Source organism: Cryptomeria japonica, chromosome 11 (assembly GCF_030272615.1).
Source record: "Cryptomeria japonica chromosome 11, Sugi_1.0, whole genome shotgun sequence".
In the NCBI taxonomy this organism is placed as follows: domain Eukaryota; kingdom Viridiplantae; phylum Streptophyta; class Pinopsida; order Cupressales; family Cupressaceae; genus Cryptomeria; species Cryptomeria japonica.
In genome coordinates this window covers 286,456,925-286,482,814 of record NC_081415.1, presented here as the reverse complement: position 1 = coordinate 286,482,814, position 25,890 = coordinate 286,456,925, and the positions used below count along the sequence as shown (strand labels likewise).

At 36.0% G+C, this 25,890-nt stretch overlaps 1 protein-coding gene across 1 annotated transcript in view; it reads left to right on the top strand.

Annotated features, from left to right (window-relative positions):
* Window positions 1-1,418, top strand: part of LOC131060273 (uncharacterized protein At5g02240) — a 176,984-nt gene extending 175,566 nt beyond the window's left edge. Inside the window, exons 8-9 of the mRNA XM_057993453.2 lie at window positions 557-666; window positions 880-1,418. Coding sequence (XP_057849436.2) covers window positions 557-666; window positions 880-963 — 194 coding nt within the window. The 3' untranslated portion in view covers window positions 964-1,418. The remainder of the gene's footprint in view (window positions 1-556; window positions 667-879) is intronic.
* The last annotated feature ends 24,472 nt before the right edge of the window (window positions 1,419-25,890 follow it).

Below are 25,890 nucleotides of genomic sequence, written 5' to 3'. Positions count from 1 at the left end.
AAAAGTGTTCCATAAGATTTTTTTATAATCCTTGGTTGATTTCTACTATGGAACTGCTTAAGGTCTCTTGAAGAGATATCTCTCCTAAAAATAGAAAGGGTAAATTACTTGCATGTTACTAACCTAACATTATTGAATCTAACACTTCTGTGACAACAATATACAAAATGTTTTAAATCAAGATCTTGATGAATATTTTAACAGGTTTTACTCGTTTTGATGCACAGATATATGTTTCAAGGGTTGCATAGTCAATTGAGTTTCACATAGGCTGCAATAATCTCCAAGCTCATCACTATATACTAAGAAATAACAAAAGAAGCAATTTATTAATTTAAATCAAAACAGGAAAAACACATGGTATAATATAACAGTGCATTACTCTAACCTTTACCAATGTTGACATTTTATTCTGAAACTTTCCATTTTTCCATGAATTTACATGAACTATATAAAAATCATTTTCTTACATTTATATAAACTATGTTCTTTTGGTTGAATTCTTGATTTATCTTATCCTTGTACATATGTAACGGACAATTATTGATCTGATTAGGTGATAATCTTGTTGGAGAGGCGAGCAGGCATGATGTAGCTGAAGCATGCATACAGGCATTAGATATGGAATGCGCAGTTGGCCAAATATATGAAATCAATTCAATTGAGGTGAGATGGATAGCACGAGCTACTTGTATTACCAAATCATGTTAAAGTGATTCAATTCAAAATTAATAAAAGCGTTTCAGTTTTACTGTTCTAAATTAAAAAAAAGGTGTGCTTCTATAAGTTGGAAATATATCAGTAGAAATTCATAGGGTTTGAATGGCAGCTTTCTTGCTTGTTGATTATGTTGATACTAACTAAACATTGCTCAAACAGGGAAATGGACCAGGAATGGATCAAGAAAAATGGGAGAAACTATTTAAGAATGCTAACGTTTGTTTAGAAGAGTTGAATGTATGATTGCAGAAACAAAGAAGAAAAACTTAAAATGTTGTAGATTGACTAGTATTTTATCTATAAAAAATGGAAATGGGAGGATACAAAGAATGAGAGATTTAAACAACTTCTGAAAGCTATGATGAAGATGGTAATGGATAGAATGGACAAAGTATGTGTAAAAGTAATGGCCATTATTATCAGAAGGGTGCAGAGCTTTAGTTCTGTACATAAGACAATATGTTCTTAGATTCTTCCAATATTCGTTAATAAGTTGGCTAGGTGCACTAAAACATACGGCTAGATTTCATATATATATATATATATCCTGCGAAGGTAGGACACTATTGCATCCATGCAATTCTACTTTTTAATTAGTTCAACCAATCATTGTACATAATTAAAATATTTTAACAAAAAAATTATAGTTCATGTTTAATTTTTATTTTAAATGATTATAAAAATGCGATTTTTCTTTATCCCTATTGGTCTATATTGAAAATAGTGGATAGAAAATTTAATTTTTCCCAAAGAAAATACGCAATTTTTTTACTTTATTAATTACTTTGAAGAATAAAGGAATACATCATTTGTTACTCATTAATGTCAATTACTCACATACGCTTCATATGTACAACAAACACATCCCTGATAGACTTGAACTTGGACGAAATTGGAAATTGAATTATCTGTTTCATTAGACAAATTACAATACGTAGTGCTTTGTAAGTATTCAATAAATGTATGCAATAAAATTAGTATATGAATGAATGAATGAAAGATTTTAATGACATCCACGAGACTAAACAGTCTATAAGACCAAGATGAATAGCCTTAATTTATCTTCAGATTCTTTTTGATGTTCGATCTCCTACTACTGATTTTGACTAGAAAACTAGTTGTCAGGCTAATCTTGTCTTCCTCAAATAACTAGTGCATGTTGTCAAGTTTAAGCTATTTTCATACAGGGTACAAATATCGTCGTAGGTGTTGGGTCTCAAATCAACAGATTGGATAGGTTCTAAGGAAATGCCAACTCCTATGATCAAACCTTCCAATTGACTTGGCCAACTTATAGAGTGAACCTATTTGGTTACTAACTCTCTCACTTTAGGCTATGCAGGACCTAGGCAGGTATACCTACTCACTAGTTGTTCCTTCAACCAATGCTTTTTATAGCAGATTTAGTGTCTTAATCTGATATTTCCTAGTCTCAGAATGGCATAAGTTTCTTAAACAGACCAATTTCAGATGTGTGTATTGATCTATGTATCTTACAAAAGTATATATATTACACTTTGGCTAAATTACCTACTATACCTACTCTACTAATCCTAATGCTTAAAATTAAAGGGTAACTGGTATGGTTAAAGGGTTTGTTTACAAATGATCAGTGCCTTTCCTCTTATTTGGGCTACAGAGTCTTATATTTCGTCAAGACTTATTGTGTAAATTTATGAGACAGTTTTTAAACCCACCCCCTCTCGGCGAGTCTGTCAGTTACTGTTTCTTATGAGCTCTACTTCAATGTCTATATTGTAAACCGCTTGAATGAATTTAACCCTAACTTTAAGAGACCATCCAAGGAAGAAATACATGGAACAATTACAATTCACAAGTAAATCTTTTTTTATCCAAATCTACAATATGAAACACAAAATTTCACTGGAAGAACACAAATAACCTTATCTCCTTTAGATAATATCACAAGCAACTGCCTTCTAAAAATATGTTAACTCTCAACACATATGAGAAAGAAAATGCAACTAGTTATTTTTGATAAAAAGTTTAAAAGTACAAAATTGCCTCCACCTCTTGTATCTCTATTCTCTCTTTCTTTACATTTTACATCACACATATATATGTGGTTGAATGGTTTTCATACCCCTTTGGGTGAAAAGACACCCCCCTTTTAAATAAAAATAATTCCAAATCCCGAAATTGCCTTAGTTTATGTAATTAATTATCACTTTACAAGTTGTTTAAGCATATTAGAGGCATTTTAAGGCTATTTTATGGGTATATAATGGATAAATGGTCTTTAAATGATGTAAATACCCCCTTTGGTGCTTCGTAATCCATTTTGTTATGCCCATTATTGTGTTTATGTTATGGTTTCATATTGTGCAACAAATATAAAACATATTACTTGTACCTATTCAATATATATATATATATATGTCTTGGAATCTAGAATTCTAAAAATTGTAAAATTTAGGGTTCCAACAGTGGCTCTGTCTGGGGATGCATGCCCCATGCGGGCATAGCAAGAATCCATCTATCTCTGGTAAAGTAGATTGGATGTGTCAAATCATCTCCCTTATGTAGATTATGTCAAAACTGCATGTAGTGGCCCCAAGCCCCAAAAACTGAACACTAATTCTTTCCTCTATCAAACATCTGATTCTCATCATGAAGTAGTATAAAAACTTTGAAATTATTGATATCACCTGATTGGCAATTCCTGTCATAAGATGCATCATCCATCCTTATTTTATAGGGATTCTTTATTTCACCTGGATTACCATTATCCCCTATTCCATAGGAAATGGTATTTATACTTTTACAAAATTTTGCTTCTTGTGACATCCGCATATTCTTCATCTCTATTTTATTGGAATGATGCATATTATCTAACTGGTACTTCTTTTCACCTTTTATTTTATCTCTATGTGATGTACCTTTCTTTTGTAACTCTCTTATTTTTGTGGTCCTTTTATCACGTGACTTAGTCATATTATTACCAATGTTGTCTTCACACATGTTTGTATTGTCCATAATATCTGAAATTTTTTCTTCTTCATCATATAAAGGATTTGAGAATACATGAAAATCCTTTTCACACATACCATGGCAGTAGGGAATATGATTTTCTTCTATCACTTCATCACATAAGGGGTTTGAAAATATTTGAAAGCCATTTTCAAATTCGCATACCTCTTCTTTATCAATTGTATCATCAAGGTACTCAGGTATGGACTCACTTTCCTCATGACTGGTATAATATTCTTCATCAATGTTAGCAACAATTTCTTCAAGTTCTGACTTGTACTCACAAACATCATCAATTGCTTCTTCATCAGATGGGACTTCCAAAGGGATAATTGATTCTTCTATATATTCATCTTCATTTGCATCTCTTATGTTGATGTTACTCGTCTCACGCAAATCATGTAGTTTTTTATTCAATTCTTCAAGAATTGAACATGTTGATTCCAAACTGTCAGACCCACATTCTCTCACGATCAATTCCTCCAGTATAGCTGAATTAAGTTGTATATTATCAGGCATTTGGAAATAAGTCACCATTATTCTGCCAATTAGTTTTTCTATAGATTCACCTTCCTTTCTTTTTATGTTGTAGATTGCATTGCCACAATCATAATCCGATTGGATCTGATTTTGGTATGGAGAACCAATTGAAGGGCTAGCGACTGAAGTGTTGTCCTCGATTACACCGTAAAATTCTTCCATGAACCACCACTCAAGTTCTTCCCATGATGAGATACTTTGTGGGGGTAACAAGCTAAATGACTGCTTTGCAACATCCTCCAATGTTAGCACAAACCATTTCATGATCGTTTCTTCTAAGTAGATATTGAAGGTCTCAATAAACCAATAAAATGATTTTAGATGCCCAATTGGTGATTCTCTTTCATCTCCATGGAACCTCGACATACAGATCTTCAACTCACAAGGAAATGCATATGGATACTCAGGGATGTTACCAAAATCCAATGGCTTAAAACTTCTTAGAATATTCTTGCCTCTTTGTGGCTGTGGTTGCCACTGTGCATATTTTTCTGAAGATGCTTCTCCATAAAAATATGGATATTGAAACATATTGAATGCTACTGATCTTTTTCATTTAATTTTCCTTTTTACAGAGTCGCCACCTCTTTCATAGAGGATATAAGTTATTTCTTTCTTCTGAGTTCTCTCCCACAGCAGAGTCTTAATAATTCTTCCCCAGCAGAGTCGCCAATCTGTTGGGTCTCAAATCAACAAATTGGATAGGTTCTAAGGAAATGCCAACTCCTATGATCAAACCCTCCAATTGACTTGGCCAACTTATAGAGTGAACCTATTTGGTTACTAACTCTCTCACTTTAGGCTCTGCAGGACCTAGGCGGGTATACCTACTCACTAGTTGTTCCTTCAACCAATGCTTTTTATAGCAGATTTAGTGTCTTAATCTGATATCTCCTAGTCTCAGAATGGCATAAGTTTCTTAAACAGACCGATTTCAGATGTGTGTATTGATCTATGTATCTTACAAAAGTATATATATTACACTTTGGCTAAATTACCTACTATACCTACTCTACTAATCCTAATGCTTAAAATTAAAGGGTAACTGGTATGGTTAAAGGGTTTGTTTACAAATGATCAGTGCCTTTCCTCTTATTTGGGCTACAGAGTCTTATATTTCGTCAAGACTTATTGTGTAAATTTATGAGACAGTTTTTAAACCCACCCCCTCTCGGCGAGTCTGTCAGTTACTGTTTCTTATGAGCTCTACTTCAATGTCTATATTGTAAACCATTTGAATGAATTTAACCCTAACTTTAAGAGACCATCCAAGGAAGAAATACATGGAACAATTACAATTCACAAGTAAATTTTTTTTAATCCAAATCTACAATATGAAACACAAAATTTCACTGGAAGAACACAAATAACCTTATCTCCTATAGATAATATCACAAACAACTGCCTTCTAAAAATATGTTAACTCTCAACACATATGAGAAAGAAAATGCAACTGGTTATTTTTGATAAAAAGTTTAAAAGTACAAAATTGTCTCCACCTCTTGTATCTCTATTCTCTCTTTCTTTACAATTTACATCACACATATATATGTGGTTGAATGGTTTTCATACCCCTTTGGGTGAAAAGACACCCCCCTTTTAAATAAAAATAATTCCAAATCCCGAAATTGCCTTAGTTTATGTAATTAATTATCACTTTACAAGTTGTTTAGGCATATTAGAGGTATTTTAAGGCTATTTTATGGGTATATAATGGATAAATGATCTTTAAATGATGTAAATACCCCCTTTGGTGCTTCGTAATCCATTTTTTATGCCCATTATTGTGTTTATGTTATGGTTTCATATTGTGCAACAAATATAAAACATATTACTTGTACCTATTCAATATATATATATATATATATATATAATTTTTCATATTCCTTGTCTTGGAATCTAGAATTCTAAAAATTGTAAAATTTAGGGTTCCCACAGTAGGTAGATATTCTGTTTCCACTACCCCCTTGTTGCAAAATGTGCAAACTCTTTCTTCCCAAGTTTCCTTAGGTATTTTCCACCTACCAGTCTCACATCTAAGATGATGTAACCCCATCCTCAGTTTTGCAACTAACAACCTTGTTTTTCCTTTGATAGCTGCCTCTAGATATGATTTTTCACCGTGGTCCTTTGCTAGGCTAAACTCTTTGATGTAATATGTTTTTTTTTACCCAATCTGATTTGTCCACATGGTAGTCCGAAATTTTTCAATCACATAACTTTGTATTTCATCATTGGTATTAGGACATTCATGCAAATCAATGCCCCACTTGTTCATCCAATTGTTGTTTTGTTTCATCCACATTTTCTTCTTGCGGTCAATCATCTCCACCACTATTTTAGGCCAATACTAGTTATCCATGTTTTCAACCTTCTTTAAATAACTTATCAACCGTATTACTGCCGATGCTTCCAATGGGAAAGTTCTAGCTTCAACTAGAACAATTTCATAAGGGACTATGGATTTAACGTTGAGATTACTTGTTATAAGATGTTTTTGGATTCTTTCTATTTGTCTCCAGCTACAATTTAAGATTTTGCCTCCCCCCACCTTGCAATCATAAAGGATCACTGGTGTGACTAGCAAACCAAAAAGGTTTGTTTTTGGTTTTCCAATCCCAATGTTCAACTTTTATGCACCTATTTTGAAGTAAGTGTGAATTTTTTCAACCTCCCTGTATCCTTTTTGTTCTACAAGTCTCCCAATTGAGCTTATAGTGGAAGTCAATCCCAAGATACTTGTATTCTTTCACAATTTCTAGTGGGTTGCCTTCAAAGAGAAAAGTAATCTGCTTATCCTTTCCTTTTAATGAGAAAATCATGATTTTGGTCTTGGAGATGTTCATTTGCATACCAACTTCCTGACAAAAGTGTTCTAATGCTTTCAAATGTTCTATTAGCCTGTATTCCAATTTTGAAATTAGGATAAGATCATCAACATATAAGAGTAGTTTCACCACATAACCTGTCAACTGAATACCCTCCTTATATGTCTTGCTTAACCATGCCTCCAACTTATCAATGTATAGACCAAAAAGTGTGGGAGATAAAGGGAAGCCTTGCTTAACCCCAATGTCATTGCCAAAACACTCTGACATACCTTCACTTGTTTCCAGATTTTAGCTCTAACCTTTTCATAAAGTCTATGTACAACAACCCTATACACATCTGGTATGTCTAATTCTTCCATTATGCTCCATAGTTTGTCTCTAGGTATCGTGTCAAAAACTTTCTTGAAGTCAACTAAACAGCAATAGGCTTCCTCACCTTGAGTATCCCATATTTTTTCTATAAAGTGTTTAGGGGTGATGCAATGATCAATAGTAGAGTGTTTTGGCCTAAATCCTACTTGCCCTTTTGCCCTTTTACCTTCCTTTTTTGCCCAATTGCTAATCCTTCACTCTAACATGCTCCCAAAGAGCTTGCCAAAGAGAAGGTTGACCATAATCGTGCGGTAGTTAGACGGGTTATGGATATCACTACTTTTAAAAAGAGAGATGGTCACACCGGTTGTCCACTCCACCAGTAAGCCTTCTTGATTGACATTATTGAAAATTATTTTTATGTGAGGGGCGAGAGTTTCAATCCTCCATTTTAAAAATTCTGCTTGTAACCCATCTATATCTTGTGCTTTACCACTTGCTCAATTCTTCATTCCATCGCTAATATCATCCACCATGAAGAGTTCCTTAGAAGTGTTGATAACAAGTGGATAATCTTTCTCATGAACTTTCTCATAAAGGAGCCTAGCAAATTCTAACCACTGAGCATCCGTGATATTGTTTTCAATCTTCTTTTTCTTTTGCCACAATTCCTTCCAAAAACCTTTGGGATTATGTTTTCCAAGAGTGATCAATACCTTCCTTCTTTCATTTACATATTCTATTTTTTAAGATCGCACCAATTTTTCATATTTTTTCTTGTATTCTTTGTCCACTCCTTTCTCTTTTAGTGATCTCTTGGATGCTTTAAATTCTTCATCATACCACGGGTTTGCTGGAAAAGTGTTAAGAGCCCCCAATTTAGGGTGAGACCTTTTGCATGCACGTAAAGCCTTGTGAATTAGTGAGATCAACAAATTGCTATGAACACCCATCTCGTTGGTTGCATTGCCCTTACTACTATTTTTTAGATCATGATAATGTTGCTTAAGAATTGCGCTGAAGGTTTCTCTATTCTCACTGTTTATGAGTATTCTATCCTGGGGGGGGGGGGGAGGGGGATATTATTTTACTTGTGATAATCCTATTTATCATGTTGACTGATTGGAGAGATGTCAGCTTAACAAGAAGAGGTAAGTGATAAAATTTCATCTCAAATGGACACTCCCCAATATCAAACTCCAACAATCTAGAAATAAAATTCTTGGAGCAAATCACATAGTCCACCACACTTTGACCATTATAGGTTTTGCATGTGATACCCCCTGACCTTGGTCAACCCTTCATGCCATTACAAATAACCATGCCATACAAACTACAAAGCTTGAGTAATTCTGCCCAAATTGAGTCACATTGCCATTACTATCTTGTGAAGTTCTTTCCGAATATTGATCTCCACCTTCCTCTAACCATAAAGGATTGTTTTCCCCTCTTTCTTCATTTCTTAGTTGAAGAGATTGATTATTGGTTGTCCTTGCATTAAAGTCACTCATTAACACTATGTCCCCAACTGTGCCGAAAGTAGAGATATCTTTTTTTAGAGAGGCATACGGGTCTTCATTATCTAATTTTTTCTTATTATAGAACTTTGAATTTTTTGGAGCAAAATGCAAGCAACCAATTCAAAAGTTACCCCACTCTTTGTTCTTTGCAACCATATTTATTGCTTGTTTGTATCTTCTTTTTTAACTTTTACAATTCCCTACCACTTCTCATCTATCAGCATTGTAACTCTCCTATGACCTTTGCCCGTTTCATTTCCTTTGTTCCAAACTGAAACATTTTTATACCCTTCAAAATTTGGAATTTTGCAACCATCATGTTCATGAGTTTCTGTAAGAATGATAATGTATTTTTCCCTTTGCTATGGGCCCCAATCTAGGTCCTATTCTCCATGGGTGTCCTCTACAATTCCAACTTACATGTAAGTGTTCCTATGGGGCCCCTATTCCCTATTTCTTGTTTGAAAAATGATCACTGATTCGGGCTTTTCCATTTTTCAACCTTAATTATAAATGTGCTAGCACAACATTTGCGTTTATGGTCTTACCTCTCATGTTAAACAACTTTTCCTTATATTTATTTCTTACGACATAGATTGGCCCCACAAAATAATTAATGTATATCATGACATCGAATTTGACTTGTTGGCATTTTTGATGATTATGTTGTGATTGTCATTGATGGACACACACTTGCATTGAGATCATTTTTGTATGTATGAGTTATGCTCAACCAGCAATTGTTCCAACTTGTATGATGCATTATAGTCCTTAGACTATTGGTGTTTTGTAGAAAGTGATTACCGATCTGAAGCGGTATGTTGACCCCAAGCAGTTCAAGGATCTCAAGTGGCACGAAGGATCAAAGCAACAGAACACATATTTCCCAGTCTTCATTTTGTCAAATCGACAACCAACATTTTACTTGAACCAGTATTTTGTATGAACCTTTAATACTCTGTGATGAGTTACCAACTGACATTTTGTGATGAGTTACCATCCACCGATTGTTTGACAGTGCCGACACTTTAACGGTACTTTTTGTGTCGTGTTACCAAATATGTCTATATGCATTAAACCTAGGAAATTGTAATGTAATCCTATTGGACCGACATGAAATCAGATTCATTTATAAGGACATCATGTCTAGGGTTTTAGGTTGTTGCGGTTGATGTCGTTGCTAGGGTTTAAGGTGGTTGAGGAGTCAGAGAGAGTATGAATATGTAGAAGACTGAAGTAATGTTGAAATGCATTAGGAACGAGCTATCAAGGATCTAATCAAGCAATCTGTGCTATTTGCTAGATCAATCACTTGTTGATTACTCACATCTTCGACAAGTCTATAGCCCTTAACCGGGTAGGCCCAAAAGCCTTTTGTAAATCCTCTAAGAAGGTGGTTCACATCTATGGATCTAAAATCCTCTAGCAAGGTAGTCTTTAATCGGACTTATCTCCTAACAGAGATTGAGATTCCTAATAGGATCTGTTCTGGTAAAGAACATTGTAAGACCTTAACTGGTCTGGTTCCTATTCTGTAGATAGTTACTTGTGAGTTCCATCTCACCGTGGTTTTTCCCATTTAGATTTCCACGTCAAATATCTTGTGTTATGGTGGTATTGCTTCTGTGGGTGAATGTCTTATTTGCTATTTGGTTTGCATGTGTGCTAACCGGTTTGTCTGTTAAACTGCTTTACCAGTTTACTGTTAGTCTTGCAAAGTGTTTAAGTGCAAAGATTTTTGGCATACTAATTCACCCCCCCCCTCTTAGTATTCATCAATTGGTATCAGAGCCTACCTTTCTATAAGTTTAACCACTTGGAAAGAGATATGGGGAAATACACATTGAGGGAACTTACTCATCGGCTCACTCAGTCTGAGCATGCCTATGATGATCTTATGGTCAAATACAAGGCATCTCAAGCAAAAAGGAGAGAACATGCTGAAAAGTTGATGGAGCTATCTGAAAATAGTTCCTCTGATGAAGCAAACATGGAAGCCCTGATTCAAGAAGTAGAAAAGATGAATGAATCCAATTCCAACCTGAGAAAAGAATTGGAAGGACTGACTATCCGATTGTGCCAAGAGCTTGAGAACCGGAGGAAAGCTGAGGATTTGGTCAAAGACAAAGATCATGAAAACTCCAAGCTGAAGCAAGAGATCAGTCGCCTAACTGCTCAACTCCATGCAAGCAAAGTGGAAAAGGAAGACATGCAAGGAGAACAGAACATTGCCATCTCTGAGAATGAAAACCTGATGGAAACAAATGCTGCTATTTCCAAAGAACTCTTTGAGTCAAAGGAAATACTTGCTAAGTTCAACAAGAGCACTGTTAAGCTAGAGCAAAAGCTTGAGTCAGCTAAACCGGCAAAGAATACGAATGGACTTGGTTATTTCTGTCATGAGGAAGGTGAGACCTCTGGTACAAATGCTGGAACATCAAAGAATCAACCGACATCAAAGGATAAAGGTAAGCAAAAGTTTAAACTTGTTTGTTTTAACTGTCTGAAAGAAGGACATACTGCAAATGTGTGTAGGAGTAAGGCTTACAATAATTTTCCTTATTTCTTAAATGATAAGCCTAGATCCTATAGATTCAATGGTAACTATTATGCATGCAAAAAGTTTGGGCATAGAGCATCTGAATGTAGGTCTGTTATGAACAACACTGGAAGATATCCTCAGAGGACCCAAGGAGTTGGTCCTGAACCTCTTGTGAACCGGAATCACAACCGGTTTAATGCCTTAAATCATCAGCCAAGAAGCGGTGGCTATCAAGCGGCAACTAGATGGAGAGAAAACTATTGGATTTGTCATGGTCATGGTCACACTACTGCAACATGCAGAAGGAAGAATGGAAACATGAACAATGGACCTTAGAGAGCACCTGGATTGGTCTGCTATCACTGCAACAACCGGGTCACATTGCCAGATTTTGCAGAAGTAGAAAGAGTATATTAGATGATGTACCGGTCACTCCAGAAGGAAATATTGATGTTGACATTGTTCAAGCAGATATGAACAAAACCTGGAAGAAGAAACCAGCGGTGTTACAAGAGGAACCAGTTTCTGCACCTAGTGTGGAAATCACGGAACTGGCAAACTAAGCTTCAGAAAAGCTTAGGGGGAGCAAACGGTGAAATGTTTTGAAGCCCCAGTTTACACCAGTAAAAGACCTTAACTGATATACGATACCTGTCATCTGGCAAAAGACCAGAAACGGTAAAAGGCAAATTAGGGTTTAAGCCCTAATAGTGGAGCATTTATTACGGTAGGTGAGCAATATGTTTAAAAGGATTTTTCAAATCATTTATCACTATCAGTTTTCGAAGCGAAGAATGTTTTCAAGTGCAGAGCGACGACAAAGTGATTTGTGCTGCAATTCTGAGGAATTTTAGAAACCTTGAAGGAGATTCAAAAGAAAATTGCAAACGGTCAAGTGAAGAACGCAAAGCGGTGATTCTTCAACCGACGGAGTGTGAGGTGGAAAAGAATCTGAAAGCCCTAAATTCACGATTTCCGAAAGGTATTTTTTGAGTTTTCAGTTTCTATCATGGCTTCTACTTCCCATACTAGCTCTAGTACATTTGTCGATTTAGCAAGCTTTATTCAACGCAAGTCTAGATACAATGCCCTATCACAAGTTCCAGCTGGTGTGATAGTAGAAGAGGGAATCTCAGTTTACATAGATTGTAAAATCGAAGACCTATTGTCTTTAGCAATTCACTCGCAACTAGGTTTATTTTGTGGACAAGATAAAAAGATAGTATTTTGGAGAAGAAGAAGCTCCACAATGTTGTTTATTTCCTGGAGGATTTCACAGATGATCACATTAGGATCATTTTGAGCAGATTTCATGGTGACAAGATGTACCTGGAAAGAACGCATGATATTACATTGCAAGCAATTCATGCTGTCACCGGTTTCTGCATTACAGGGGAAGTGCCAGCCCTAAGGATGGTAAGCAAGACTGAAATGTCCAAGCTCACTGGTTCAGTGAGCGACTCACGAGGTATGACCGTCAATTCAATCAAGGATGATCTGGTCAAGTATGCTTGCATGGTGATAGGCTACCTGACGTTCTCTACCAGTAGACTTAACTCTATATCTGCTACAACGGTGAATGCCGCTTATCGGATGATCAAGGAGGATGCATCATTTGACCTATGCACCGGTATGCAAAAGCAACTCCTGTTGAATCTTAAATCGATCAAACAGGATAATGCATTGAGGTTCAAGTTTGGACAACTACTGGTTGGGTTGTTCTTTTACTTCCAAGGCTACTTTCCAGGAGTAGGTGGTGTCCAGTGGTCTGCTAACCAACCGGTAACCAAGAAAATCAAGGAAAGTCTTCAAGTAGTTGGAACCGGTTACCTTGAAGTTTTGAACAAGTACTTTGATGAGTTCAGATGCAAAATGAGTTAGAGGATGAAAATATCAGGTGATATTGTCAAGAATATGAAGATGATATATGTTTCACCATTAAAGTGGATCAATGCATAATGGAGGTTGTTGAGCCCAGACAGGAGGAAGTGGAGCCTATGGGCTATGAGGTAATGAATGATATGCTGGAAGGATATGCCTCTACCCTTATTGCCTCACCACTTGATCCAAAGGCAAGGAGAACCGGCACCTACCTAGAAAGGATAACATCGGTTGAGGAACCCTCAGCAAAGAAAGGAAAAGAACCTTCAGTGAAGAAAGCAAAAGCAGTGCCTTCAGCATCGGCACTGGCTACTACAACCAGTCCTAAAGTGACCAAGCGGTCACCGGCTAAAAAGAAACTGGTAGTGGTACCTGCTAAAGTGTTCGAGAGAAAGAAGACAAGGAATGCCTCACCAAACTCAAAAGAAACTGTCTGAGGAAAAACCTAAGCAGACACGACAAGCAAAGAAAAAGACAAAGAATGAACCGACATCATCGACACCGGTAAATATTGACATCTCCTCCTACAAACCTTCGACACATTGTCAAAGAACTATAAAAAACATTAGGAGAAAAGTGTTGAATGATTTGATTGATTGTTTTGATGACTTTAATGATGATGAAAAGGAAGTGGTTGAAAGAGAAATCATTCAGTATTTATGTGTTAATGACCGGTCGCCTTCAGAAATTAGATCTAAGACACCAGATTCTTTGTATAAGTCCTTAGACAATAAATGGCGCATTGCCATAGAGAAGGAACGAGAAATGAGAGAGAAAGTTTTTGCTAAACATTTTCCTGATGTATCAAATTCAGAACTGTTTGAAGTAATGAATAAATACAAAGGCCTCTTCTTCATGAGAAGAAGAAGACTCTTGTGACTGGAAGGGAAGGGTCAAGAAGTACTCAAGAATACACACACCCTTGCTCTAGAAGCTCTGAAGATGCATAGAGTGGCTAAAGCCAACAGGAAGGCTGAGCAAGAACCGACAATAACCAAATCGGATGAAGTGTTTGATGATGAAGGAAACTCGGTTGTTGAACCTATCGACACTATTGATGTCGATGCTCTGGATGGAGAGGATGTTGCTCAGGGTACACCATTAGAAGCAACAAGACAGGAGAAGTAGGCAGAAAAGGAAGTAAATCAAAAGGAAACAGAGGACAAAAAGGAGGAAGCAAAGAAGCAAGCGGAGAAGAAGAAGGATGAAGAGGAGAAGAAGAAGAAAGATGAAGAGGAGAAGAAGAAGAAGGATGAAGAGGACAAGAAGAAAAAGGAAGAGGACAAGAAGAAGAAGGAAGAAGATGAGGAGAAACAGAAACAGGAAGAAAAGAGAAAAGAAGAAGAGAAGAAAAGAAAAGAAAAGAAGACGATGAAGAGAAAAAGAAACAAGAAGATGCAAGGAAAAAGTAAGAGGAAGAGGATGCGAAGAAGAGAAAGGAAGAGGAGAAGCGAAAGGAAGCAGAAAAGAAGAAGGCAGAGGAGGATAAGGAAGAGGAAAAGAGAAAAGAAGTAGAGAAGAGGAAGGCAAAGGAGAACAAGGAAGATGAAGCGGCAAAGAGCACGCAGATGGAGACACCTAAGGCAACTGGTAGTCAAGCCAAACTGGCTGACCTCACCAGTCCCATTGACCTCCAGTTTGCAAGTGAAATGGAGCTACTACAAAGCATCAAGATTGCTCAAGAACGCCTTGAGGTGTTAAGGAGGAAGAAGGAGGAAGATGTGATCCAAGCTGTAGTGGACACTCTTACTGGTTTGTTACTGGTACAAACCTCCCTAGTACCGACTCATCATTGGCACAACTGAAGCTCCTATGCACAGTAGTAGATGATCAAGTGCAGAGCTTAGAGGAGGTAGCAGAGGCAAATGCCAAGAAAGAGCATCAAAAGGCTCTCAACATTGCCCTGGTGAAGAAGCTTAATGAGCTCCGATCTGAGCTGCAAAAAGCATAGAAGGATATAAGGAATGCTCTGGATGAGGGGAATCTTCTACTTAGCAAGATTTGCCAACCTCATCTGTTCTATGATGATGTGCTTGTACAGAAGCAGAAGCTTCAATCTGATTTGCATTTATATATGAGTACCTTCAAGCTGCCATACGACTCTTTTACATCTTATGGGCAAACCGTTCATCGGTTTCATATCCAGTCTACTAAAATAGAGCATGAGATCAGCACCCGGTCACGAGATTTGTAGGAGCTACAACTGGTTCTGCTCCCACATCTATAAATACTTCAGAAGTGCTATTTTAATCTGGATGCCTTAACGGCGACATAGGAGATGAGCACATTAGATGCCATGGAAGAATAGGTCTCCCAGATGCAAATAGAGAAAGAAGTGTCCAACTCCCTACTTGAGTCCTAGTCTTTATCTATGAAACAATTCTTGCAGGACTTTAAAGTTGTTTTGTCGTAAACTCTTATTCTTTTAATCCTAATGACACAGGTGTTAATCTGTAATATTTTGTTGTCATTGTTGGCAAAGGGGGAGAAGTATAAATTTTGAATGTTTTGATGTATACTTTCATGTTATTTTTGTTAAGAAGTAGTATACATTGTATTTTCTACAAAAGGGATAGTGTATATGCTTAGGGGGAGTAATTTTGATTCTGGCATATTTTTGTTGTAAAACACTTAGATGTCAAAATTTCCTAAGTGTTGCCATCAATGCTAAAGGGGGAGATTGTTGGCATTTTTGATGATTATGTTGTGATTGTCACTGATGGACACACACTTGCATTGAGATCATTTTTGTATGTATGAGTTATTCTCAACCAGCAATTGTTCCAACCGGTATGATGCATTATAGTCCTTAGACTATTGGTGTTTTGCAGAAAGTGATTACTGATTTAAAGTGGTATGTTGACCCCAAGCGGTTTGAAGATTTCAAGCGGCACGAAGGATCAAAGCGGCAGAACACATATTTCCCAGTCTTCATTTTGTCAAACCGGCAACCAACATTTTACTTGAACCGATATTTTGTATGAACTAGTAATACTCTGTGATGATTTACCAACTGACATTTTGTGATGAGTTACCAACTAGCATTTTGTGATGAGTTTCGACGAGGATGTTGTGCATCCGATGACACTCCTCTGTCGGAATTTTACCCTTTGGAGTCGGAATTCCGACGATAGGCCGATTTTTCAAAAAAAATTTTTATAGAAAAAGATTGACATTGGTATCTCTCTTCTATCTCTCTTCATTATCCCTCTCTACTATCTCTCTTCTCTCTCCCCTCTCTAGGTCTCTTTCTCCATCCCTCTCTTCTTCTCTCCCTCTCTACTTCTCTTTCTCTACCCTCTCCAGGTCATCATCTCTTCCTCTCACCCTCTCTCTCTCTCTCACCTCTATAGGTCTCACCTTCCATTCCTCCATCATTACCCATGTTGTCAAGTTGCAAGATATTTCCCAAAGTACTTGGTTGCTAGGGTTGATTTGCTTAAGTGTTGGAGTCAGAGTTAGATGAGACCTGCATGATTAAGCTGTATTAAGTGATCAAGTCACCAAGATCTCAATTGTAAACATGACTAGGTTCTAGGGTTTTAGGGTAGCATAGGTCAAGATTGAGGTATGGTGGTCAAGAATTACCTTCCAATGACAAAAGACATCCAAATGATGAAGAATGAAGGTGATGAACTCATAGAAGTTTGGAGGAGATAATTTGACTAAGTTAAAATTTTGTTTAAGTCATGGTCATGATACTATCTTGCTCATCAAGAGCAATTTGTGCGAATGAACCCTAGAAATGTGCCCATGCTAGAGAAGCAATAATTCCAATAAAACCTAAGGCAATGCTAGTAAGGGGTCAAAATTAAAGAATTAGGGTACAAAAAACAAAATTTGGCTAAGTCGAGATGTTGCTCAAGGATGACCTAAATCATGGAGTGTAAATCAATCATGAAACATGAGAATGGATAGGTCTTGACCCAAGCAACGTAAGTTCCCCTTGTGATTCCAACAGATATCACATCACAATCATTGAGTCTATCTGCAATATAAAGTCAAGACCTGAGTATTGGAATCTTGGAGTCATCCCATTTGATCACGTAGTTTAGCACTCGGGAGGATTTTGTTCAAGAGAGGATAGAATACTTAGTATTTTATTTTGTGTTGCATAGTGCATAAAAAACACATCAACAGAAACCATTGAAAGGTTTGGTTAAGTCCTTCGAATCACAATTTCTACGAGAAGCTATCAAGAGTGCCTAGAATTTGGAAACTTTAGTATCCAAGAACATAATTCATAAGGCACCACTTTTAGAGCAACCAAAGAAGCCTATCAATGTAATATTTTATTTACCTTGGATATGTTTTGTCCTAAGTGTGATATTCCACTATTAAAAAGCTTAATTAGGTAATATTTTTACTTAGGTAGAATAAGATAATGAGTTGCACATTCTCCTTGTTTGATTGAGATTCTACTTTTTCCTTGTCACAAATTTGGAAACTTGGATAAGCAATTTCTTTTTTTGGTTTTCTACCTCTTCATGATCCTCATGGATTTGGAATCTTGGAAGCTATATATTGTAGGTTTTTCCTCGATTAACATATCAAATGAAACTATTGTGAGCTTTCATATCTTAACATACCAAGGGCTTAAGTTTGGGGACGACAGGGGGATGACGAAGGGGGTGGGTGGGATGCAAATATATATACAACTTAAAAAATTAATTATAAAAGGATGTGTATAGAATAAGTATAACAACTGTAAATAAAACTTTGCCACACTATGTAAATTTTATAATAAACATTAAAAATAGGTCAATGATTGCATTGAAATTTGAACATTAACAATGGTGGTAGAGTTTTGGAACTTTGGGAACAAACTAAGAATAAGTATAAGAATTGTAGATGAAACTTTGGCATACTAAGTGTTTAAACTAGTCAACATAAAAAAAATGGAAACGATTGCATTAACAATAAGAATGGTGGGTAGAGGTTTGGGGTCAATGGGTAGTGCCCCTTGTGGGGGGCTTGGGGTAGAGCCCCCATCAAGGTTAGGGGGCATTGCCAAACCTTTAATACGGATGACATTTTCACAATAATTTCACCATTTTTGTTTAGAATTGGAGTTTCTAATTGGGGGCCATGGGAGACTCATAGGCATCCTCAAGATAGTCAAGAGACTCCTTGGAGTCCCTAGGATGTCCCTAAGTGGTGCGGCAAGGGGATGTTTCCCCTAAGTATTGCATCCTGAAAAAATAGGGATTTTGGAGGGGGGGAAGGGGTTCCCATGTTTCAATGGTTTCAAAAGATTCTAAGTTTTTTTTTTATCTTGTCATAACAAAATATACTCCTCTTGCATCCTTGGATGATTTGAAAATTGAAAACAATTTGACAAGAAAAAACTAACTTCTAAAGTTTAGACTTAGTTTTCTTTCTTTATCCAAGTCACTACAACACTTCAATGATCAAAGTAGCTTTTTTTTGGTGGTTTCGAAGCATCCAAAAGGCTTGAGAAATTCAATATTATCTTTCATTCCACCAAAATTGGAGATCAAGAAGCATGCTCACAACAAGGATTTGTTTGTAATTTATGGCAATCGATTAGTTTTTGGGGCATTTTCAGGTCTAAAGAACCTACCATTGTGTCAAAAAGGCCCATAAGACCCCATTTTCATCTAAAACTTGTCTCTTTTGGTCGTAGAAGCATTTAAGGAAAAAAAAAATCACACAACCAATGATATGCCTATACCATACATATTTGATTTAAAATAAAAATAAAAAATTGACAAGGTTTGGAGACCATTGAACAATTTGGGAGATTGCTAATACATACACTCAATTTATAAAGTCTCAATTTGATGTACTTAATCTTCGAGAGGCCTATACAAAAGCATTTTGTAATTGCGAACTAAGATAAATTTCCATTTTTGGCAGTTTTCATCATGGATTATGGTATTAAATTCCGACATTCTATTGTCAAGATAAATTCAGAGAACCATTTGTACTCGAAACAAGGGATAGTGAAAAATTACTTTATGTAGGATCTCCTACCCTATCTCATTGAATTCATTCCTACACCAAGTGACTATGAACAAAAGCGTAGGTATTTAACAACAATGACATGGTCCATGGACTAGTGATCCTCCTCTTGATACTCGATCTACAAATGAGAACATCTCTTATACACATTGCTACTTCAGAATTAAAAGTTGCTTCTTCTAGAACTTTCCATGATTCTTTGCAATAGGATTATATGTCTTCTAGATTCACCCAACCACTAAGACACATTCCTATCAAGCATCTTTACTTTTTTGAAAAGTAGACCACATTTTAGATCTAGATGACACCATAATGACTTTGATTTCCTCTTGCAAGATATTCCTCCATCATGGATTGCTTCATCGAAGTTCAAATTTGCTTCTTCAAGGGCCCTCAATGATTCTCTATATAGGATTCTTCATGTCTATGAGATCCACTTCATTGGGAGGCTTACTTAAACATTTCACATCTGTTTGTGGACTCTCACCTTTCAAATATTGATGAAACAATTGAGAATATTTGTCTTCGCATTGATGACAATGCCCATCGAGTTACATCGTCTCCCATTGTAAATTCACTTGTTCTATCCCCACCATATCATGCAACATGACACATTCTATTTCACATTAATTAAGGTCTCACACTTCAATGATTGTAGTCCCTGAATCTTCTATGGAACAATCACAGCTTAACATCAACATCAAGACACATGAGTCGCTTCAAAAACCATACATCTGAATTCCTTTCTACATTCCACTTGAATGGGAATTCAACAATTTGACAACTCAAGATTTCCATATTGTGAAAGGAAGGTGCATCATTTGTTGCAAATGAACCTACTACAACATTCACCATTCAACATTTTGCATTGCTTTTCTCTCTTCTTTGTGGAGGCACCAACTTTAGGGGATGGGGTGGGTCTATATTATCCTTCACATATGTCACTTGGGGTGGAGTTTTGTCATATGGATTTTCTAGTCTCTACTTGGAGAGGGTACACTCTCTTTATAATTTGGGGTTATTTCATATTTTACATGGATACCTAACCTTGTGACCCATTTCTTCTTACCTCAATTGCACTTAAGGGGGTGTGCCAATGTACCATTTTATTCACCAAGTGGATATGTTTTATCATAAGTATGATATTGCATTTGTTTGTTTAGTTTACTTAAGTAATTTCTTTTAACTTGAGATAATGACTTGCACATTCTCCTTCTTTCATAGGATTATGTTTTTTTCCTTATCCTCAAAAATTTGGAAACTTGGATAAACAATTCCTTGTCTTTTGGTTTTCTATCTCATCCTCATCTTCATCCTCATGGATTAAAAATCTTGGATATCGAGTGAAGATATTGTGAACTTTTTCATTTTCTCTCTTATGAAATCAACTATGTTATGCTATTTTGATTTTATTATCATTTATATTTAACAATTTTAAAAATGTTATCACTTACATTAATTTCTAGGTTAATATTTATTTTGTAGATTCTAATAGAATTGAATACCATACCCAAACAATATCTAGTATGAACTAGTTAGTTACAGGCTAGGTTCCAAGCGTACTTGGTAACACAATTTTTGAGCTTGTGTTTGTTTATGATTTAACGATTGATGCATCTAGCTTTGCTACGCATCTACTTTGAATACAATGAGGGTGATTTTTTCTAAGCCAAGAGACCCTGCTATCTAATATCACCCAAGAAAGATACTGATATTTTACCTTGGAAATATAAGCCTTTTGTAAGTATAATTCAATGAATTGTGATAATAACTTAAAACGAAGTGAATTAAAATTTGATTGAGTTCCCCATTGTATTTTAACAAATCACCTAGGAAGATGTTCGTTCCTAACAATTTCCAATTATCTTTCCAAAAGGATGAAAAAGAAGAGAAAGGAACTAATCAATGTTGGGACAGAATTTAGAAGACCTATGTTTTGTGTCTAAAAGCTACTGGCCTAGAGAGCATGGAAACAATCTGAAGTCATGGGAGAGAGTTTCAGTTCTATCTCCAGAAATTATGTCCAGTACTCTTGTATTGAATTTTTAAATCCTTCTAAGTTTAAATGTTCACGAGGAAACTCTAAAATTTTAATAAAATACATAAATGAAAACCAATTTTGTTTTCGTCAGAAAACTTTTGAAAATCACATCACCTCAGTAATTGAACTGTAACAATAAGATTGCATACAAAGTGCAGGTTTGCTATGAAACATGTTAAAAGGGTTAAACTGTTTCAATTAATACAAACACTGGAACTATTAAACAACAATAGCTTGTTGGTAATCAAGATTTTGGACTATACCCACATTTTACACCTTTTCATACAGTTACAAAGAACATGGAAAACATGTACGTGGAACTACAGATTCCAACATATGTAAAAATACAACAATCTAAATAAGAATGGGAAGCATGTGGAGAATGGTTAAGACATGCATAAATAAAAGGAAAACAAAAATCTCTCAATGTGTATCACAAACAAATCAAGGAAAAAAGCTTTTAGGTAGGGGACTGATATGATCATAAAAATTTCAAAACTTCCAAAGTATAGAGCATTTGAGATTTTACAGAGAATGCGCTAATTTAGCTTTATTCATGATGAGGCATATTCACAACTTTTGCAGTCACACCATGGTGTTGTTCGTGTTGGCTCTGTTGGACCCTGCAATTAAGATTCAATATACGTACATTATTCAATAAGATTAACTGTGCAACATAATGAAATATTGAAAAGTGTGTTATCTTATTGAGCTTCACTTTGTTTCGAGAATAGTTTAATATTCTCTAATTAACAGGGCCAAACACGTGAAGGTGGAAGCTCATTTGGCCCCTCCCCCCCCCCTAACATCACTCTAAATTCCCCGTTAACATCTAACATTCATTCATTCTTTCATCCATTATTAAAATATAACATTCATTCATTATCACATAACGTTCATTAACACAAAAAATTCATTAACTTTCATTAACACGCAACATTCATCAATAATCATCAACACATATCATTCATGAACATTCATTAGCACATAATTACATTCATTAACACATAAAAATCAGTCATTATCAAATAAGGTAGATTACAATCATTTCTTTCTTTGTTTTTTTTTTGAAGCTATGTAAAGTCTAAGTGGAGCATCATCTTCTTCATCATTTCCCCCATCTTTGGATGTTCTACCCTCTTCTCGTGTTGTTGATGTATGCCTAGTCCTATACAAAGGACAAGGATGCTGAACCAAAGGGGGGTCCTCTGCAATAACAAAGAATTGGGTTAAATTCAAAACATTTTTTTATTATTGTTACAAGTATTTTATTAATTTAAAGAACACAACCGTTACACTCTTTACTTGATGGGGCCACATCATCTTCCACATCATTTTGTCTAGCCTCAACCTCGACATGCTGAACACCCTCTAGATCATCTGCAGTTGAAATATGAAACGTTACATTAATCAATACACCAATTGCAATTAAATTTGTTTAAAGGAATAAAAGTGGTCCTCTTTACCTGATTGGGGAACATCACATTCCTGATGTTGTCTACCCAGATCATGCTCCACTTGGTCACCACTGACTACATGCTCTAAAATATTAACAATAAAGGTTACATTAATTACTACACTAATTTTCAATTTAAGATGTTTAATTGTATTAATAATTACATAGAAAAATTTGAATAGAAAATGAATACCTCCACTACTAGGATGCACATCTGGACCTTCATGTACAGGTTCTGTTCCACGATTATCATGTTGCATTCCAATGTCACGCGCAGTGTTATCATTGCTTGCTTATTTAAAAAAAATATAGTCACTTTATGCTGAAACTTAACATCAAATAGATTATTGGTTAAGTATTCAATTTGAAATAATTTTCATTTAGCTTATTTACCATTGTGACAGATGCATCAGAATCTCGTGTTTGCCCACTCAATTCTCATAGCTGTTTAGCCACGGCTATATAGCCTTGCTGGTAGCCAATTCTCTTGTCATCTTCTATGGGCGCTCTATTGAATTCAGAGCCTTGCATTTTTGCTTAGTATTGTGAATTTTGCTTGTATTGTTTGATCAAAAAAAAATTGTTTACAATTTATAAATATTTTTATGTGATACTTAATTTACTGATTCTTACAATTCGTGTAGCAAGTTTCATATAACCACCACAGCCGAGTTTGTGTTGCCCATGCTTTTCTTGTCTTGCCTTGGTTGCCTTTGACGTGTCACTCAATCTATGAAAAGTTTGAAATATGTTAGATTATATAAATATAATGAATAATTAGTACATATTCACATTCTTAATAGTATCACATACCTTCTTCTGGCGTCTGGTGGTGTATTTCCTTTTTTCCTTTCAATTCTCTCCTTTGCATCCAAAATCAGGTCCTTCCACTCCCTCTCTAGAATCATGGGGGGACGCTCATACTTTATGTTCTTCTCTAAATGTGTCCTGTATTGGTCCCTCACATACTTTAGATATGTGCCAGCTTTTTCCAGGAGCTTAGTCTTGTCGAATGTGTCATTTCCAAACAACCCTACCATACGGTTTGTGAGTTCATCTTTTAACTTTTTTTCTTGGTCATTCCACCTTTAAAGCAAAAACAAACCTGTTAGATTTAGAAAGAAACTGAAGCTACCTTTGATATAGTTCAAGAAATGGATAAAAGAAAAACTATTCTAGCAATGATATGAAATCAAAATAGTGGATAAGGGTTAGTTTACGTATGATGTTCCACCTTTTACGTACGGTGGGCCCAAATATCTGCAATGTCATGTCATTAAGAGTTTTATAAAAAATATCATTTCCTGCAAAAAAAACATGGGATCATTAGTCCAAAATGAGTGATCAGTAAGTAAATTACAGTTAGACTATATATAATAATAATTTTAAAGTACCTGGAACCTTCTGTATCTTCAAGGGAATCAATTCTTTGTCGCTCACCACCAATGTGGCCTGCAACATTCTCATACTAGCAATACGGGAAGATCCAGGAAATGATGGTATGTTATCACTAGTAGTCGCCTCTGGCGCATCCTCATGTGCATCTCCTGCCACAGTAAATGAATCCACTATGAAATGCCTCCAAGAAAGAACACTTCAAGGGTAATAAACACATAACGAAAGAGAGAGAAAAAGAGGGATCTACCACCAGTGGGCGGGTCAACACGAGCTGGTGCAACAGACGATGTCTGCATGCTACGTGTTGCCAACATTGCAGTCAGCAATACAGTTGGGGTCGACCTCGGACCCATGTCAGCACTTGAAGAGTAATACATTAAATATATAAAACATTAAAAAAGCAAGTTCACAAGTCCAAAGGAGTGGTTTTAATATATAGAACATGGTCATCACCTGAACTACCCGCAATACCCTAATCATCGCCACCAGGATGATGAGACCTTATAAATTTCTATAAAAACAACACATACATATTTTAGTTAATGACATAAAAGAGAAAAAAAATATAAACCATTATTGAACTTTTGTTATGATTAAAGCTTTCATTACTGCTTCCTTGCAAGCTTTCCACTGTCCACAACAATAGTTGCACCCTCTCTGTTATCTCATTAGTCTGAGGGCTTATGGTTGCCAAATCAACAATCTCTTGGCTAATTTTTCTAATATTCTTTTGTACCAATTGTATAGGGTTTGCACTAAGTGCGATGTCATCAGCGCATAACACTGTCGAGCGCCCCACATCCCTATGGAGGTGCTGAGGTACTGCAGGTTCCTTTCCCTTATCCCGAACATCTGTCTGTGACAAGAATATAATTAACACTATCAAAATTACTTCAAAACACTCAAGAAAAGATCATAATGTAACAGTTTGCTTCTATCTAATTTGTATAATTACAGTGAGGTTTACCTGCTTCGTAGAAGTGTCGCGGGGACCTACACCCCTATCTATGCTATGTGGTGGATCCATGTGGCCCTGTGACAAAGAAAAAATATAAAAACGTTAGCGAAATGAAACCAATAGACTTAGCAAAAAAACTTAATAATACAATGGTTTATTGGATTCATTAATTGGAAGTTGGCTTAAATGGTATATATATAGTACGTACCACCCCCATGATAGTAACTTTGTTTGTATCTATACGATTCAAATTGTAATTGATTAGCAGCTCTTCCCCTGCACTTATTGATTTTATCGCACATACAAACACACAATTTCCCTCACGTGCCTCAAATATGCAATTGGGTTGCTTATTAGTTGACCCGGGTCATGTACTATTTATAAAACTTGGAATATTCCTTGTTGCTTTTGGCCTTCCATCAATGTATACAGCCACTCATTTACTTTGATCATTATCTTTTTGTTGTATATAATTGGTTGACGGTGCATACCTACGCATACTTTTTTTATATCGAACAATCTGCATCCAATCATTATAATTGTAACAAGGTCCAACAAACTCCATCAATTCAGCAACTTTGTTGTAAGAGACCTTTATGTTGTCCATGGAAAATAGGCCCAAACCATGTAACGACGAAGGTGCTATGCGATATATCCTCTCATTAACACAAAAATCAGTGTTTATTGGAGGAAGTTCCTTGGGTGCACATTGTTT